Source organism: Lithobates pipiens, unplaced genomic scaffold, assembly GCF_037356315.1.
Source record: "Lithobates pipiens isolate NorthernLeopardFrog02 unplaced genomic scaffold, aLitPip1_a1.2 Scaffold_18, whole genome shotgun sequence".
Lineage (NCBI taxonomy): Eukaryota > Metazoa > Chordata > Amphibia > Anura > Ranidae > Lithobates > Lithobates pipiens.
This window is the reverse complement of record NW_027507758.1, coordinates 254,227,062-254,246,443: the sequence shown is the minus strand read 5'-3', so window position 1 is coordinate 254,246,443 and position 19,382 is coordinate 254,227,062. Positions and strand designations below refer to the sequence as shown.

The following is a 19,382-nucleotide window of genomic DNA, read 5'->3' as shown; positions in this document are numbered from 1 at the left end:
CATCTACCTTATCCTTCATACCTGTACATTAACCCTTGCGTCTCCCTTCTCCCATTGTATGTGACCAGTACAATAACCTTTTTCACCTTCTGATCCCTCTGTGCATGACATGTAGCAAAAAGCACCATGACCAAGTATTATGTTTAACCCCTCAAAACCGGCATACTTAAAGCGGGAGTCCGCCGGGAGTTCCGCCGTTTTTTTTTTTTTTTTTTAAAAGCCAGCAGCTACAAATACTGCAGCTGCTGACTTTTAAAATAGTGACACTTACCCACCCAGCGCACCCGCGAAGTCGGCACCCGAAGCCGATCTCTCGATCGTCTCTCGGGTGCTGCCGCCACCATCTTGGGTATGGGAATCAGGAAGTGGAGCCTTTCGGCTTCATTTCCCGGTTCCCTACTGCGCATGCGCGAGTCGCGCTGCGCAATAAGGATGGTCCCCGCTGTCTCTGGGATCCGTGCGTTTCCCAGCAGGCAGCGGGGGACTTTCGGAAAGGGGCGTAGATTCTGCGGAAAGGGGCGTACCTTCTGCAGAATCTACGCCGGAAGTGGGTGCAGATACCTGTACTGTACAGGTAACTGCACCCACCCTCCCCCCTGAAAGGTGCCAATTGTGGCGCCAGAGGGGGGGGGAGGATTCCAATGAGCGGAAGGACCACTTTAGGGTGGACCTCCGCTTTAATTTCAAATAATTTCAGCCAAAATAAATCAATCAATCTGATCACCTTGGGGTGTCTACTTTCTAAAAAGTAAACATGTTTTTTTTCAAACATATTAGTCCTTCTTCCTTTATATAGTAAAAAATTAAAAACATGTTATACTTACCTGCTCTGTGCTATGGTATGGCACAGAGCGGCCCTGAATCTCCTCTTCTGGGGTCCCCTGCCAGCAGTGTTTGCCGCTGGATCCCGCCATTATTAGTTAGGAAAAAGAAAAATAATAAAAAAGTCCATAAATCTATGCCCTATTTTGTAGACGCTATAACTTTGGGGTATTTATTATAGCAAAAAGTAAAATTTATTGTGTTTTTGTTTTCAAAATTGTTGCTTTTGTTTATAGCGCAAAAAATAAAAACTGCAGAGGTGATCAAATACCGCCAAAAGAAAGCACTATTTGTGGAGGAAAAAAAGGACGTAAATTTTGTTAGAGTACAGCGTTGCACGACAGCGCAATTGTCAGTTAAATCAACGCAGTGCCGTATCACAAAAAATAGCCTGGTTAGTAAGGGGTAGATTCTTCTCGGGCGGAAGTGGTTAAACAGTGTGCGTTTAGGATCACAGTAAAGGTAAAAACGTTCTGCCTTTAGAGCCACTTTAACTCCATATTACCTCCTGAATGGGCAATTTTGGGATGTACAAGGTTTTCAAAAATCACTAAGGGTAGTAAAAAGGTTTTATCCATCATATCCTTGGCAGTTGAAAAAAAAAACAATCCTTAAAAAATGGATCTATCCCAAACCACCCATTCTGAATCTTTTATTAGAGTGAGATGACCATAAAGCGGACCTTCAGTCATTTTTTCCATCTACTAAATCTTCTGCCCTTCTTGTTTCAACTTTGGGTAGTAAGACATTTTTTTTTCTGCCAGTAAATACCTTATACAGTCCACTTCCTGTTTCTTGTCTGGTAAAAAGCCTAGGCTTATGACATCATGCACAGCTCCCTCTCTCTCACTCTTGTGAGAGTTTTCAAAGGAGGGAGGGGGGATGAGTCAGAGGGCCAATGAAAGTTGCAGAGTTGGAGGTGTGCCTCTGTGGTGTCTGTGTAAATCCAGGAAGTGAACCGGCAGCAACTTCAGCTACCCACGGTTAAAATCAATGCAGCCAGACTCTGTGGAGGGAGATTTCTGCAGGATATTTGGCAAATACAGGATCACAGTATATATAAAATAATATGCAAAGTGCTTGGAGGGAAGCTTCAGAATGGCAAAGATGTTTTTATTACAAATTATGTAAGCAGACTGAAGTTCCTCTTTAAAGCAGAGTTCCACCCATTTAAAAGTCAGCAGCTACAAAAAGTGTAGCTGCTGACTTTTAATAAACAGACACTCACCTGTCCCACGTTCCAGTGATGTATGCGCACAAAGCCCCACTCCTCCACATCCCCTCCTCTCCGCCAGCATTGGGAGCTGGGTGCCTGTCAAAACTGGGTACCCGCCCACCCCCGAAAAAAAAATAACATGCCAAATGTGGCATGTCAGGGGGTCACCAGTACTTAAAACGGAAATTCCATTTTTGGTTGAAACTCCGCTTTAAAAAAGGAAACACAGACTCAAAAGTATATGTGGAAAATGTTTGACACCTTATGGATCTTGATCAAGCAAAAAAATGATACTACGCTTTATACTGAATGCTTAGTCCATTACAAGAACACTTTCTAATGACTCTCTGGTTCAACTATAACTCCCCTCTGTACTGCTCTTTCAGTGATTTCTTCAATATCTCACACTGTTGGCTGGAGGATACTGCTGAGCTCTGTGGTCACATTCATGTAGCTGTGTGTCCTACATAACCTTTGTACTTCTTTTACCCCTTCTTCACTTCCAATAATCAATATTGTTTGTTGCATTATTTCCATTGGTTTAAAAAGCTTGGTAACCATTTTCTATACTTTATAAAATAAACACAATTGGAAGTTAAAATAGCCATCTTCTTGATCACTGCTATCAGACCAAGCCATGAAATATAATAGTTTTACAAGGCTTTGTACATAACAGTTAAAGTGGTTGTAAACTTCAGACATGAAATATGAACAAAGCATATCCCTCTCTAATTTGTAGTTGTCTCAAGAGCGCTAAGTGTCACTTTTGTCTCCTGCTTCGTTCCTCTGTTATTAGCATGAGTCACTTCTGACAAGTTTTCCGGATACCAAGAGAAAAATGGTGACAGAAGAGGGATCTCCAACCGATTGACAGCCTCAGCTCTCTTCCTATGTGCTGTGTAAAGGGGGTGTGTCCCTTCCATCCAATCAGTTCTCAGACCTCGTCACACTGAGCTCTGTGGTGTATTAACTTCAGCTCTGCTTTTTTTGGAACTCTCAGACAAGCTTTATAATTCAGGACATTGAACAGATGTAAAGGAGTGAAGGCTAAGCCTCTGAGGAAGCCCCCGAAACAAGTCAGTTTGCCAGTATAGTGGGGTGTTGGAGTATGTATATCCTGCACCACATGGCATGTTGTGGTATACATGATCTCACTTGCTGCACTTTTAAGCGTATTCATTGTTATCAATTTAATATCTTCCCAATAAAATAGTTATTTTGTAGTTTAACATTGGATTCCCCCGTTCTAAAGAGGGCTGCATTCGCCATGCATTCCAGATGTGCCTGTTAAGTCTGATCTTTCTGTAGAGAACCTCTGAGCTCTGGGAGTGACTGCTTTTTCTTGTGGTTTTTTTTTCTGTTATATGGGTTTCGGTGAAAGGAAAATTTTAATATTTTTTATTGGGAATTGTTTACATGAAATCCAAAATTTGCCGTAAAAAGATAAATACAGAGGGATTTTGGGGTATGTCATAAAAGGAACAGCATTGTCAGCAAATGTTTTCAGGATTTTAGTTGATAAACAGTCCAAAGTCAAATTACCAATAAAACAAACAGTGGAGATCAGGGACAGCCCTGCCGTATTCCTTTTAAGTATCAGGAAAGTGTTAGAATGGAATACAGACTATTGAACGTATACTTGGGGTTTGCAGTAAAGTGCTTACACCCAAGTAGTGAGGTCGTTGCTGAATTCATATTTTGCAAGTATGTAAAATAGGAACTCCTTATAAACGTATAGTAGGACAAAGATTCGGTAATAACAGTACCTTGGTCTAATGAACTTAAAGCAATATTCAAAGCCTTTTGTTTTTCCAGTTCGTCATCATGTTCCTCTTCCTCCTCCTCTTCTAAAGGCTCAGTAAAGCTCGAGTGTCTGTCCCGCTTAGAATATATGAACTGAGCAGCTACAGGAAAAAAATAAAAAAAAAATAATAATTGGCATAATAAAAGGATATTTGATATACACATGTGCTCTGTACTGGTAGAACAAATTACAGAAGCATAGACTAGCTGAAGGAGAACCTCCAAGGAAAAAAATAAATAAAAAATTCACCAAAAAGTAATTTCTTTGCATTCAGTGCAGGAGACATGACTGCTTTATTACTATAATTATTATACAGTATTTGTATAGCCCCAACAGTCTGTACAATGTTTTACAAAATAAAGTGAGACAGTACAGTTACCATTCAATTCAATTCAGGAGGGCCCTACTTGTGAGAGTTTTAACTGGCTCTAAAGTCTAGCTGTTTTTTACATTAACACATTCCCTTCATTAAGGTAAAAAACACTCCAATACATGGTACACGGCCAAAGTGCGCTGCAATTCCGGCGGTAAAACTCCGCTAAAAATAGTGGCGTTTTACCGCCGATGCAATGGGCGGTGTGGTGTGAAAGGGGTCTTAAAGAAACCAAAAATGGAGGCTTGCAGAATAACGCTGCCAACTCAGATTCTCCACACTGAAGCAATGGCTGCTAGCAATGTCACTTTTTGAGAGATTGTTGGCATCATGATCGCCCCAATATCCTTGAAAGGTGGTTTTAGTCAACACAGACAATATTAAGGTCCCGCAGTAACATTAGTGACCTGACTGGAGGAGCAGCATGTATAAAGCCCTAAATAAAGGTGGGAGACAAGTGGCCGCTGTGCCTAAAGACACCGAAACGAGACCAAAAAACACACTGATAAATGACCCTCTCTGTGCTGGAAAAAAGCAAGGAGACAGAAGACTCAGAAATTACATGGGACACCTAAGACACCATGCATCTTCCAAGTATGAGAATAAGTCTTACAAAACAGTCTTGCGAGCCTTAAGCATAGTGTAAATGGCCACATCGAATAACCCTCTGTCCCTCAGAACCTTTAAAGACAGCAGCTGTAAAGCATTGTGGTAAATGGGTCCTCGATACTGCTTGAAGCGGTAGACACCACAGATCATCCACTATCACGCGAATGAGATCAGCCTACCATAACTTAAGCCCCATACACACTATCAGATTTTCTGCTGATTTTTTCCTTCAGATTTACCAAAACCATGTAGTGCAGGGGCCTGCCTGATCGCATAAAAATTGAAAATCCTAAAGTATGACCTCACATTATATGGTTTTGGTAAATCTGAAGGAAAAAAATCTGCAGAAAATCTGATAGTGTGTAAGGGGCTTTTTACAGGGCCAATCCAGAGTCACCAATATTACCAGATCAACTTCTATCCAGCATAGTAGCCGTGTCAAAAGTTTTACCAATGGGTAATCATAAATCAGTGCAGTGATCCCACAGAACCATCAATGCATATGCCCAAAGGTCGTTTGCCCTTGCTACAAACCTGTCCACTTTTTTTATTGAAAATTCATGGATAAAAAGACCCCCACTACTCTACATGATCAAAATCTCTTCAACTGACAGTCCGCTTGCCAGAAGAAAAGGGGGGGGGGGCTGCCTCAATCTAGGTAAATTTGATTTAAAAAAAATAAAAGTCCAATAATTCTCTTTTAAATAAAGGAGAGTGGATGATGACTTTAGGGATAAAAGAATGGAGGGATGGATGGATAGATAGATATAGATAGAAGTGTGAGTGCCACGCGGGGAACCTTTTTTTTTTGCATACACAAGGGGAAAAAGGGGCCGACAAGATTCCACTAAAACTGACTTATACCGCCTACACACAACCAAACTTTCCGTCAGAAAAAGGTCAAACGGAATCATTCCCGTCAGATATTCCGATCGTGTGTGGGCTTCATCTGACTTTTTTCTTCAAAAATTCAGACGGACAAAGAAATAGAACACGTTTCAAATCTGTCCAACGGAATCAATTTCTAATCGGAAAAACTGTTAGTCTGTATGATGGTCGGACGGACCAAATACAACACAATGGCAGCTATTGGCTACTGAACTTCCTTTTCTAGTACAGTCATACGTCATCACGTTCAAAACGAACGGACTTTGGTCTGTTCGTGTGTGGACAAGTCAGTTCGGTCAGAAGTCTGTCGTAACTCAGTCGAAAGTCCGCCGGACCTTTTCTGCCGGAAAGTCCGGCCGTGTGTACGAGGCATTAGGAGCACAGTGCATTTCTGACAGATTACCAGATAACTTGCAGGGTCTTTAAAGGGTTAAAACATGAGGTAACGTGTACTGGAGAGATGTACTGCATATGTATATAAAGGTTTTACATATCTGTGTTTGTGGATATTTTGTTATACTTCCCTTCTTCACTCAGTTTACTATTCTCCCCAATATGGTTTTCTATATAAACTCGGGTATCATGTTACGGTTACTGAATACAGCTAGCTTCAAGACATGCACATAAAATGCCAAGGGATTAAACACTTCCAAATCTAAAATCCTATACAACCATCACAAAGCCACCGTTAAGTGATTCTTCCGAGATGCATATTTCAAAACAAGATTCATACTAACAGCACCTGCCAAGTGGCCATTTAAATGGCCCATTGACAAAAGTGTACAGCCAAAAAAGTAACTGAGGTGAACTTCAGGCAAACTACATAAAAAGATTATATACATGCAGTATCTCAGAAAAGTGACACTTTGCTACAATGTAAAGTAGTGAGTGTACAGCTTGTATAACAGTGTAAATTTGCTGTCCCCTCAAAATAACTCAACACAGTCATTAATATTCAAACTGCTTGCAACAAGTGTGAGTACACCCCTAAGTGCAAAATGTCCACATTGGGCTCAATTAGCCATTTTCCCTCCCTGGTGTCATGTGATTCGTTAGTGTTACAAGGTCTCAAGTGTGAATGGGGAGCAGGTGTGTTAAAATTTGGTATTATCGCTCTCACTCTCTCATACTGGTCACTGGAAGTTCAACATGGCATCTTATGGCAAAGAACTCTCTGAGGGTCTGAAAAAAAAAAGAATTGTTGCTCTACATAAAGATGGCCTAGGATATAAGAAGATTGCCAAGACTCTGAAACTGAGCTGCAACACTGTGACGTAGACCATACAGCATTTTAACAGGACAGGTTCCACTAAGGACAGGTTGCACTAAGAACAGGCCTCGCCATGGTCGACCACAGACGTTGAGTGTACGTGCTCAGAGTTCTAACCAGAGGTTGTCTTTGGGAAATAGACGTATGAGTGCTGCCAGCATTGCTATAGCGGTTGAAGGGGTGGGGTGGTAAGCCTGTCATTGCTCAGACCATACGCCGTACACTGCATCAAATTGGTCTGTATGGCTGTCGTCCCAGAAGGAAAAGTGAATAGATAAAGTCGCGCTATGGACTATTTTTTATCTATAACCAAAATATAAATAAATAAATAAATTGTGGGTAAGGAAACTAGTACCGGGTTAGAGCTGCCTATGCCTAGATCCTCCTACCCTTAGATAAGGGGAGAGAGGTAAAAAATAAAAAATTAAAAAGTGACCAAGACACTCCCACCACCATGCTTTACTATAGGCAAGACCTACTTGTCTTTGTACTTCTCGCCTGGTTGCCACCACACACACTTGACACCATCTTAACTAAATAATCATCAGACCACAGGACATGGTTCCAGTAATCCATGTCCTTAGTCTGCTTGTCTTCAGCAAACTGCGGGCTTTCTTGTGCATCATCTTTAGAAGAGGCTTCCTTCTGGGACGAAATAAAAATTAAAAAGTGGGCTGTGGCGCTAAAACCCAGTGTGTGTGTAGCTCTGTGCATACAAATATATGTGCATCAAATGTACCAGTGCTATCAAACTATTATTAATACTCTAATGTATGTGTAAAGTGCTAGTGTTACAGTGGATAACAATTTCATAAGAAATCCTGAAAGACAAAAAAGATTACAAAAAATGCAAAAGTCCAAATAATTCAAAAGTGCAAATAAATTAATCTCAACAATCATGTAAAATTTGTGCAAACTAATTTAGTCCCAAGAAATGTCCTTTAACACGAAAACTTTTCCAAAATCGCATTCAGAAATCGCTGGAAAGTCGCATGCTGTGATATTTTGAAAGATGGTAATAAAGTAAAGTGACTAGTGCAACAAAGTCAATGTGGAGAGAAAACATTCATCCCTGGTGCGCCACTCAGTATTGTGGAAATGTGATTGCTCTCACCAGATCCAATCCCCCTGAGGGGTTAAACGAGCTTCCACAGTGTAAGCCACTGTGTTGCTACTTGAACGCTGCTGCTGGTGCGCTGGGAGAATGCTCACTCTTCAGTTCATATATGCTCCGTGGTTATATACATGGGGGGGGAGAAGCATATCCATGGTGCAAATAACGTTTTTTAAAAAACTTTTTATTCAATTAAAAAGAAATTTACTCACAATGTATTCAGAATGATTTGCGTGTATAAAAACAAGTTAGAGAAATGAACTCCACCGGCCACTACTGCTGCTGGCTCTGGGGAATGTGCACGTACGTGGCCACAGCCTACGCGTTTCGTCAGAGTGAGTGCTCCAAAAGATGTCACTCTGACGAAAAGCGTAGGGTGTGGCCACGTACGCCACCCACCCCCTAGCCAGTCATATGCATGGTTCGGCTCTTGTACGAACACGCCCAAGCTCTTTCCGAGCCCTGCGTACAATGAGCTCTTCCCCAACGCCTCTCCAATCCATCCAAGGTGCTTGTGGGATGGAGAAGAGTGGAGGGCTGGCAGGGATTAGTGCCAGAACATGCTGCTTTGCTGAGCTACTCTGCATCTGGTAACAACTTCTGAACCCTCCTGACCCCAGAAGTACTATTCTCTCTTGGCACCCAAATCCACACTCTTCTGAACCCCCTAATACCATGCCCTCCTGGCACCCCAGTCCTCCTGACCTCCCATGGCCACCTAACCTCCCCCCAATACAGCAGTCTTCTGCTCCCCCCCCATACCATGCCCTCCTGACCCCCCCCCCAGTGCCGTACCCTCCTGACCTCCCAGTACTGTGACCCCCTAACCCACCAATAGCAGGTGGACTCTAGGACCCAGCATCTCCACCAGCATGTCACATGCGCATTTATAAGGAAGCCAGCCCCGGGCTGAAGTGCTGTTTCTTTGTTAAAAAAAGAGACCACTCCCTCCATGCATCGACTAACGGGAGCTCAACAAAGTCACCATAAAGAATAGGTACCCTCTTCCCCTCGTTACGGAGTTGTTACATAGGTTCAGAGCGTCCCGGATATTTACAAAACTGGACTTGAGAGGGGCATGTAATCTGATCCACATGAGAGGGGGACGAATGGAAAACGGCATTCAGAACTCGCTTTGCCCACTCTGAATACCTTGTGATGCCCTTTGGGCTATGCAATGCTCCCGCCGCAACATTTTAACACCTGGTCAATGATATCTTCCAAGAGTACTTAAACTTATTCCTGTCTGCCTGGACAATAACCTGATCTTTTCTCCCTCTCTCGAACTCCATCAAGACCACATCAAGACCACATCAAGACCACATCAAGACCACATCAAGAAAGTATTGACTACTCTCTACTCTCCGCTGGCACGGTTTGTACACCAAAGCAGAGAAGTGCGATTTTGAGAAACAATCCATTCAATTTTTGGGGCTCCTAATCTCCGTTGAAGAGATTTCCATGGATCCCCTAGACTGGCCTACACCTTCAGACAGAAAGGGAGTCCAAAGATTCGTAGGCTTTGCCAACTTCTACCAGAGATTTATTAAAGGTTTCTCGACCATCATAGCCCCAGTTACTCAACCCACACAACTCCATACTAGCTTCCTCTGAAATCAGGAAGCCCAAGTAGCCTTTGAAGAACTCAAAACCTTGTTTGAGTCGTTTCCTACCCTTGGTAGGCACACCTTCAGCAACTGAGACCACCCACACGTTCATCAAGGAAATTGTGAAACTCCACAGCTTACCTTGTAGTTTCTTTTTCATCGTTTCGGATCTGGCGGTACAATTTACCTCCAAGTTCTGGAGAACTCTCTGTAAGGCTCTGAAAGTAGAACTTTGCCTCATTGGCCTACTATCCTCAGAGCAACGGACAAACAGAGAGCACAAAACAAACCAAACTCAGCCTTTTCCCAGGACGCTTCGCTGCTCCCACTGGCTGAGTTTGCCTATAACAATTCGCTACACTCAGCCACAAACCAGTCTCTGTTCTGAGCCAACTACGGATTCCACCCTCTTGCCTTGCGCGAAACTATATCCGAATTGGCAGTGCCTGCTGTTCAGGACAGACTTGCTTTTATGCAGCAAAACTATCGAACCCTCCACGAATACAGAAGCCTTAAACCGACTACAAAAAGTTTTTCGACAAAAAAGAAAGGGGGAATCACTTCCTTAAAGTCAGGAATGAGGTATGGCCGTCAATGGCCAATCTGAAATTGCCATGCCCATTGAAGAAGCTGGGGCTAAGATACATCGGGCCATTTCCAGTCAAACGTGAGGTAAACCCAGCGGCGTTCAAATTATCTCTGCAGGAGTCTTATAGGATTCACCCAGTTGGAACCACCTCCGCCACCAGTAACTGTTGGAGAGGAAACAGAATATGAGGTGGAGTCAGTATTGGATTGCAGAAAGCAAAGCAGGCAAATCCAATATCTGGTCAAGTGGAAGGGGTATCAACCTGAAAAAAGCTCCTGGGAATCGAAGATCAAGGGGCTGCTGTTGGGGGAGGGGGGCACTGTCAGGGCACAAATAGCAGGAGTACTATAGGACCCAGCATCTGTCAGGGCAGGAGAAGGGCTCTAGGACACAGCAACTCCGCCAGCATGTCACATATGCCTTTATAAGGAAGCTAGCCCTTGGCTGAAGTGCTGTTTCATCTTCAGCTGTCACCAACATTCCATTGTTTCCTGTCATTCTTGATTACCAACCCGGCTTGTTCCAGACCTGTCTCCTGACCTTGGCTTGTTTTAATGGCTCTCCTCTGCCTGCTACCTGTCCTGACTTTGGCTCCCACCTGACCTCGTCTCCTCTGCTACCGACCTGGCACCGAACCTTGGCTTGAACCGACTACCCTCTGTCTCAGTAACCCTAGTTACTCACAGGAGCCACACCTGCCTGCAGCAGCCCTGCAGCACATCAGCGGTTTTCCTGATCCTTTTCTGCAAGAAACTCTGCAGGCGACCTGTGCTACCTTAGGCTCGACACCTCCTGTCTGATCTCTCTCCATTGGCCTCCAGCACTACGGTACCCAATACCTACATATTACAAGCCCTTCGACACTGCCCTACCTGCTACTGACCCCTAGACACTGCCCTACCCACTACTGACACCTTCATGGCTCTGCACTGTTTACACAGAATTGTAGGAATGCCGGATCAAGATTGTGAGGGGGGGGGGCTGAACTGAGATTGCAATTATTTAACGATTATTCGTGCAGCTCTAACATACGTGTGAAGTGTTTTACCTGCCAAATGATTAGTAATTATATTGACATACATAATTATGTTGCCATGTGACACTTATTTCCTTGGATAGCAGTTTCCTTAATCACATCTAAAACTAAGCCTGCTTGCTGGACAATGAAAAAAATACCTCTGACCAAGGATTGGGATGGCTAGCCAGAAGCAATAAAGATGAACAAAGAGGAAAATCTCCTTGGCTGTGTAGTGTGAACCATAAAAAAAAGAATAAACAGGATTCTAAGTAAAAGGAGGCCATTACCTGTGTATTTAACCCTTTGCCAGCATATATCCTACAGTACCTGCTTATGGCTTCAGTTTTTCATCCAGCAATTGCTGTAGAACCCCCCTGGGTAACCTACTCCCTTTATTTTATTTTTATTTTATTTATTTTTTTAAGTAAGGCTCGTACCCAGAGAGCTCCTTCTCACCTGACACATACAGAAAGTCTGACTTATCAAAGTGTCAGTATAGGAAGTCTTACTGCCAAAAATCTGATTGAAACTTGCCTTGTAGTCTAAAACCCAACTGTGATACAGTAAGCATAGAGGATGGTTCTGAAATATAAAAGAGAAACTTCAAGGCCTCGTGCACACATTATTAAAATGCCAGTAACATTTTTTTACCTTTTTCTTTTAGCAAAAACTATAGTCCCACAAAAGCTTATGGCTCAAAAACATTGAAAATTATGAATAGCCACATTTTTAAGCTTTTACCAGAGTTAAAGCTGTTTTTCAGCTGAAAAACCTAAAACCCACTGGTTCCAGGGGGTTTTTCCAGCAAGAAAAGGTCCCTGCCAAAAAAACGCTAATAAAAGCCTGTGTGTGCATGGACACATATGATAACATGTTGGGGAGTTTACTGGCTACAGAAAAAAAAAAGAAAAGTCTGTAGCCAAAAACAGCAGCTATAAAAAACGTCCAGCGTGCATGAGGGCTAAAACCTATCCATCTCACTTTCCATACAAATTCACGACATCACAAAAAAATGCTTCAATTAACAAGACACATCCTACAACCTATAATCCTACCACTACAGCAGAGCAAGTAAAATGGGCAGCAGTAATTTTGAATTATTTTTTCTGCCATCTGAATGGAAGTATAATAAATATAGATTAGGAGTTATCCTAATTTGGCTGCAAAAGTAGAAACCAGAGGAAAGTATATAGCAAATACTGCTGAACTCTCGATTTAAAAATCTTAGTTGTTCGACTGTTTTGTTGACTGTTTCTTCAGTGGTGCCTTGGCAAAATGCCTTAGAATTGCCCCAAAAAATGTATACAAATGAACAAGCTTGCCTTTTAATTATACAAAGCCACAGATTTACATTGTGCACCATTACAACCTTCTAGCTGCCAGTGTTCCAACATCAAATTATTTAAATCAGTTGATAAGGCATCAGGCACATGCACAGTATTCTTGTTTGCCCCTCCCCTTGCTGTATTTGCTTTGAAAGAATAAAAAACCTCCAACGTTGGCTGTCCTATGTGTATGGGTGTTCCTGCATTATATAAAACTATTAGTTTTGTTGTTTACATTTTAGAATGGGGTGCCTCCAGATTGTGACTGAAAAATGGTTGAGAAAAACGCCCTTAGGAGTTACTTACACAATAGGGACTCTGACTTTCTGAAGTGCATGCTTGTTGTAGGACAGGGACTGAAAATATAGAAGAAAGAGAAAACCAGGGAGTGGAGTCTTAGAAACGGGTTAGTAATGGCAGCTTTCATATTTCCCTTAATCTGGTGCCCTTTAAATGCTTTTTGTACATAAAATAGTTAACCTGTACTGAGCGATAAAAGGTGGTTGTCACTGCAGACCTTCTGAAAATGCCAGCTGCCTTGCTGCCTCTAGAAATAAAGTGTTACTTAACCCACAACAGTAAAATCAGTCAGTATACGCAGTAAAGCATGCTCGTTATACTCACTATGGAACCTAAGGAGCTAATCCTCTGCATTGTGTAAAAAGGCTGTTTGATCCTGTCTTCTCTGTCCCTCCCCTTCTTCCACAGTGCCCAATCTGCTGATAGAACAGGAGCTAGAGGACAAGCTGTACATGCTCAGTTTGGTGTGTATTGCTAGATTTATTTTTCTTGGGAGAGTGCATGTGATCAGCACGGTCCAGACAAAGGGTCAGGGGTCATAAAGCCTTATAGGACAATCAGGGGAGAATGAAAACTCCTCCTACAAGCTTGAACTAGACACTGATAGAAGGCATAAGACTGCTCTAACTGCTCATGAGAAAAGGTATTTAGCAGTTTATATTTACTAAAACTATTGCATTTCCATGTTCTGTGTACTGTAGGAGACCAGATATGGTGAATGCAGGGTCCTGGGTTTAGTAACACTAACTGTTTTTCAGAACAGTTATATTCAAGGCATGCCCCCACACTCCAGTGGTCCAGGGTCCTGACCTCAAGACCAAACCAGGGTCCTATTGGACATGAGGACAGCAAGGGATAGCCTACCATAGTGTATAGTGTGGGGGAGTGCCATCTGCCAGGGGAGTGGAGGATCAAGTAAAGTGGTTTCTCCTTTCCTCTAGACAAAACAAGCAATTAACTTCTGCAGTATGGGTGCAGCATAACTGCAAGAGACAATTTGTTAGTTAACTGGAGTTGGGCATAAAAGAAAAATTTATTTAAGATATGGTCATTTGTTTGTTTTCAAATAGAATAGTTGTTTTTATTAAAGTAAAAAAGAGGTTGTACTTACTGGCTCTGTGCAACAGTATTGCACATAGTGATCCCTGACCTCCTCTTCTGGAAGTCCACTTTCACACTGTCCACTTCGCCTTCCTCTGAGTGCTGTGTGCTATGGGGGCACCCAAGCAGCTGCACTCCTGATCTGGGCTGTGTGCATCCATAAACAGACATGGTGCAAGTCACACCCCCTCTGCCGCCTGACAACCTATGGCTCCTGCTGTCTTCAGTGTCTCCTGTGAGACTAGAAAGAAAGGAGAGCTGTGCTGCAGCCGGGACAGCACTGGATCAGTGACAGGATGTAAGTGTTTAGGAACATGGGGGCCTAGAACAAGTACTGGGGTGTTTGACCTTAATGCAGAGACTGCATTAAAAAAAGAAGTAGGGCCAAAGCTGTCAGTCACCGGCTTTCTGCTCACTGAAGAACCAGAACCGAGTGATCAGTGGTCTTTGAACACTAAGTTCTCGGTGAAGAGGGCACAGAGACTGCATCCACACTTTAAAACATCTAGTTATTTCCTCTGCCCGTTTTAATTTTGTTTTCAAAGACAATATACAGTATCTCCATATTGGACTATCAAAAACGACTATTGGTTGTATTGCTATTACAATGCTGATGTTATAAAATGAATGTTTACTGTGACCAGCTGCTTATGGTCTCTAAAATACAAGTAAGATAATGTAAGGGCAGCATTGCTTCATTTTTACTGTGATGTGCTTTTGATCCAACATGATTAGTTTTATTCAATAAAGTAAGAGTAAAAAAGAAGAACAACAAAAGTATGTCTATGAGAAGGACATTGATCTATCATCGTAGTATATATGCAATTGTTTCCTATAATGCTTGGAAACTGAAGAATGCAAGTAACATTTCATTCTCATAAGCAGTCTCCAATATGTATTAGAGAAACAGTAGAAGCAGCGCTAACGCCACCAATAACAATAAAACATCATCTAATGATATTGGTGTTTAAAACATTCTAAACAATGACAATTACTACATTTTAAAACCATAAAACATGTGCAAAAAATACAGAACAAGTGAAATTATAAAAGCCCCAATAAGCGCCATTGACGCCCCCCGGCCAGTCCCTCCAATGTTGTCACTTTTGACAAAACACGTAGGGTTTAGATACGACATGATCTCATCGTGCATACACACCGGCCAAAAGCCTGCAGCGCTCACAAGGTCCCCCTGCTCAAGTAAGCACATGTACGGACCGTCTGAAGTTTGCTAATAGCATCTGAATGATTCAGAGAACTGGGTGAAAGTGTTGTGGTCAGATGAAACTAAAATTTAGCTCTTGGGCATCAACTCAACTTGCCATGTTTGGGGGAGGAGGAATGCTGCCTAGGACCCCAACAACACTATCCCCACCATCAAACATGGAGGTGGAACCATGGTTTGGGGGCGTTTCTCTGCCAAGTGGACAGCGGGACAACGGGTTGTGGATGGGTATTCCAGCATGACAATGACCCAAAACTCACAGCCAAGGCAACAAATGAGTGGCTCAAGAAGCATGACTTTAAAAAGGTCCTGGAGTGGCTTAGCTAGTCTCCAGACCTTAATCCCACAGAAAATATGTAGAGGGATGTGAAGGTTCAAGTTACCAAACTTCAGCCTTGAAACCTTAATGACTTGGAGAGGATCTGCAAAGAAGAGTGGGACAAAATCCCTCCTGAGATGTGTGCAAACCTGGTGGCCAACTACAAGAAACATCTGACCTCTGTGATTGCCAGCAAGGGGTTGCCACCAAGCAAAAAGTCATGTTTTGCGAAGGGGTCAAATACTTATTTCACTCATCTTAATGCAAATCAATTTATAACTTTTTTTAAATGCATTTTTCTGGATATTATATGTTGTTGTTATTCTGTCTCTCGTTGTTAAAATAAACCTATCAAAATTATAGACTGATCATTTCTTTGTCAGGGGGCAAACGTACAAAATCAGCAGGGGTTCAAATACCCTTTTCCCTCACTGTACTCATATCACTAAGTGCTGCATTGAAGATTATTCAACCAGAAGCACATTCAATCTGACCTATTTAAATCAGGGAGGTCAGACCTCATAACATCATCCCCCTCCTAAGCTCATAGTTCTCACTCCCATCAATGTTGGAAGGGCAGTGAATAAAAATAAAGTAAATATTAGCCAGGAACACTACCATAAACTAAAAATCCAGCATCTCCTTAGAAAATAGGAGTTGAAAAAAAAAAGGTTTACATATTTCATCATATGATAACAGTGACCTCTTATTTGAGGACAATTGTAGACATACAGCTATGAAAAGGAAGCCAAGTGATAGAACATCTTCTCAAACTGCACGCCAGACGTCAAAGATTTTTTTATCCAGACAAGTGTCAACAGGCAGCTTTTATCAAGGGAGTTAATGCAAGCAGCACAAAGCTTTTATTTAGCAGGTCAAATAAGTTAAATGTAAACTTTTCATACTCAAGGGTATATATTACCAAAATGTAAATAAATTAAATGTAGGGTATATAAAAGCAGAACAAGTGCCTGGCAGCAAAAATCCCAGGTAATGTTTCATAATTGAAGGATTTCTTCAAATGTCTTACCTGAGCCACTCTATAAAGACTTCAATGTTCGTTTTAATAAAGCCAAAATGTTTCCAAACACCTGCTCAGAGAACATTTACAAAGCACACATGTGCCGCCTGTCACTCTGGGAAAGGTGCAAGCTGAACGCCTGCAGCTCTGGGAAATTACCGGAATGCATTAACAGCAAGCAAATCATGTACAACATTTTGGGTGTCAAGATGTGCTATTCTGATATTGATGACCTGCAAATCTACAGCAAATAATGTGATATTTGAAAGAGAAGAAACAATTCAATTATGTGCAATGCGAGTCCAAACTCACTGAACGAAACATTGCTACAAGCACAGTATAAAGAAAGATAAATAAGCTGCGCTACAACTAGAACATACAAATTAAAAAATTTACCTATGTGCTACACCGCAGAGGCCACATCAAATGGCCAGAGCAGTGCAAATGCCACAGTAATCAATCTGTGGTAAACCATATATGCGTTAGACAATAAATCTAAACTTAAATAGACTCTATAAAATGAATAATGACATCTGAAAAACAAAATTAGAAATAGGGACCATTAAAATAAAGCGAAGTCCTATTACGAGTGATACTAAAATTAAAACTTGCACCCGTGTACATTTAACAAAAATATAGAAGTCCTTCAATAAAGGTGAAAAACAGCAGATTCCTCCACTTGTGAACTGTGTACAATCCACCACCAATATGTGAAGATTAACTTCTTACCAGAAGTCTGTGACCCCCCGTTACAGAGGGTCGCAGAAAGCGTGTATAAATAGTGTGTTTCCCAAGTTCTCAAACCGATCCTGCTGGTTTCCTTAATACACCATCTCCACCATATAGACTGTGTGTCCAAGCATCTTCAGCTTATCTCACATAACCCAAGACTCGTGGATGTGTATGAACAAACATCAGACTTACTAGCCAGAAGTCACTGACAGAGGCGATTACAATGATCAGCTTTTATTTATACATGTAAAACCTTTATTGCAAAAAAAAAAAAAAAAAAAAAAAAAAAAAAAAAAAAAAAAAGCTGCTGCTGTAACTGCAATGTGCCAGCTAGCTACACTAGCGCAACTGCCACTACCCCACCTCCCCACCCCCCCTGGCACGGCACCAACACTGCCATCCCCTGTCTGCCATTCAGTCCTTACTCTGGATGCGGGCAGTGAGAGCAGCGGTCAGGTCTTTATAGAGTGCGGAGCTTATGACATCTTCTAGCGCAGTCGTCCTTATCCTTAAGCGTGGCGGGTTTAGGGAAAGCTGCTCCGGTGTCCTTTCCTGGAGCAGCTTCCGCAGTGTGCTTCCTCTATTCTCCTCCCAGCGCTAGGCGTCCAACGGGATTGCCTGACGTTTTGGCCAATCGATTGGCCGGGAGGAGGATCAGTGTTGCAACAGCGAATATTAATTCACTGTTGCAACACACCTGGGTGGGATTAGAGCGAATTATTCTCTGCGTCCCGAGCCCATCCTATTTTGAAGCCTATTAATCACTTAACGACCAGCGCACGACGATGTACGTCCTATTTTTGAAGAGGGATATCTCGGTAACGGCATATCCATCTCTTCAGGCGCCGGTCGTCTGTACGATAACGGTGGTCTCCGCAGCGGATTCGCCGCGAGATCACCGCTATCGGCGGCGGGAGAGGTGCCACCCCCCCTCACCTTCCGCCGCTTACCGGAGCCGTCGGTAGCGGCAGAGGCGATCGGGTGCTTTTCTAGCTAGGTATGGAGACGAGTGAGGCCAAGATGGCCCCCACTCGTCTCTATACCATAGGAGGGCGGAAGCGACGTCAAAACATCACTTCCGCCCATACCTCTTAAAAAGGTATATTTTTTTAAATGTAATTTTTTTAATTTTTTTTTGCATTTTAGTCCAAATATGAGATCTGAGGACTTTTTGACCCCAGATCTCATATTTAAGAGGACCTGTCATGCTTTTTTCTATTACAAGGGATGTTTACATTCCTTGTAATAGGAATAAAAGTGAACCATTTTTAATTTTATTTTTTTAAACAGTGTAAAAATAAATAAAATCAATTAAAATAAATAAGAAAAAAAAAAAAAAAGTTTTTAAAAACACCCCATCAGGACGAGCTTACGCACAGAAGCAAGCGCATACGTGAGTAGCGCCCGCATATGAAAACGGTGGTCAAACCACACGTGAGGTATCGCCGCGATCGGTAGAGCGAGAGCAGAAAATTCTAGCCCTAGACCTCCTCTGTAAATGCAAAAAATGCAACCTGTAGAATTTTTTAGATGTCGCTTATGGAGATTTTTGAGGCTTAAAGTTTGACGCCATTCCACGAGCGGACGCAATTTTGAAGCGTGACATGTTGGGTATCAATTTACTCGGCGTATCATTATCTTTCACAATATAAAAAAAAAAATGGGCTAATTTTACTGTTGTCTTATTTTTTTATTCAAAAAAGTGAATTTTTTCCCAAAAAAGTGCGCTTGTAAGACCGCTGCGCAAATACGGTGTGAAAAAAAGTATTTCAACGACTGCCATTTTATTCTCTAGGGTGTTAGAAAAAAAATATAAAATGTTTGAGGGTTCTAAGTAATTCTCTAGCAAAAAAAAAAAAAAAAAAAGTTTTAAACATGTAAACACCAAATCTGAAAAAGAGGCCTGGTCCTTAAGTGGTTAAAGATTCTGGCTCTAATTAGGTGCTAAAAAAAAATAAAAATAAAAATAAAAAAATACCCTGGCTGAATCTATCCATTGCATATAGGGGGTGGTGTGGAGAGAGGGGGCAGCGCCCGGGCACCCCTAAT

General features: G+C 42.1%; 1 protein-coding gene across 1 annotated transcript in view; it reads right to left on the bottom strand.

Moving 5' to 3' along the window:
* Positions 1–19,382, bottom strand: part of HBS1L (HBS1 like translational GTPase) — a 186,402-nt gene that overhangs the window by 148,389 nt on the left and 18,631 nt on the right. Inside the window, exon 3 of the mRNA XM_077486814.1 lies at positions 3,805–3,942. Coding sequence (XP_077342940.1) covers positions 3,805–3,942 — 138 coding nt within the window. The remainder of the gene's footprint in view (positions 1–3,804; positions 3,943–19,382) is intronic.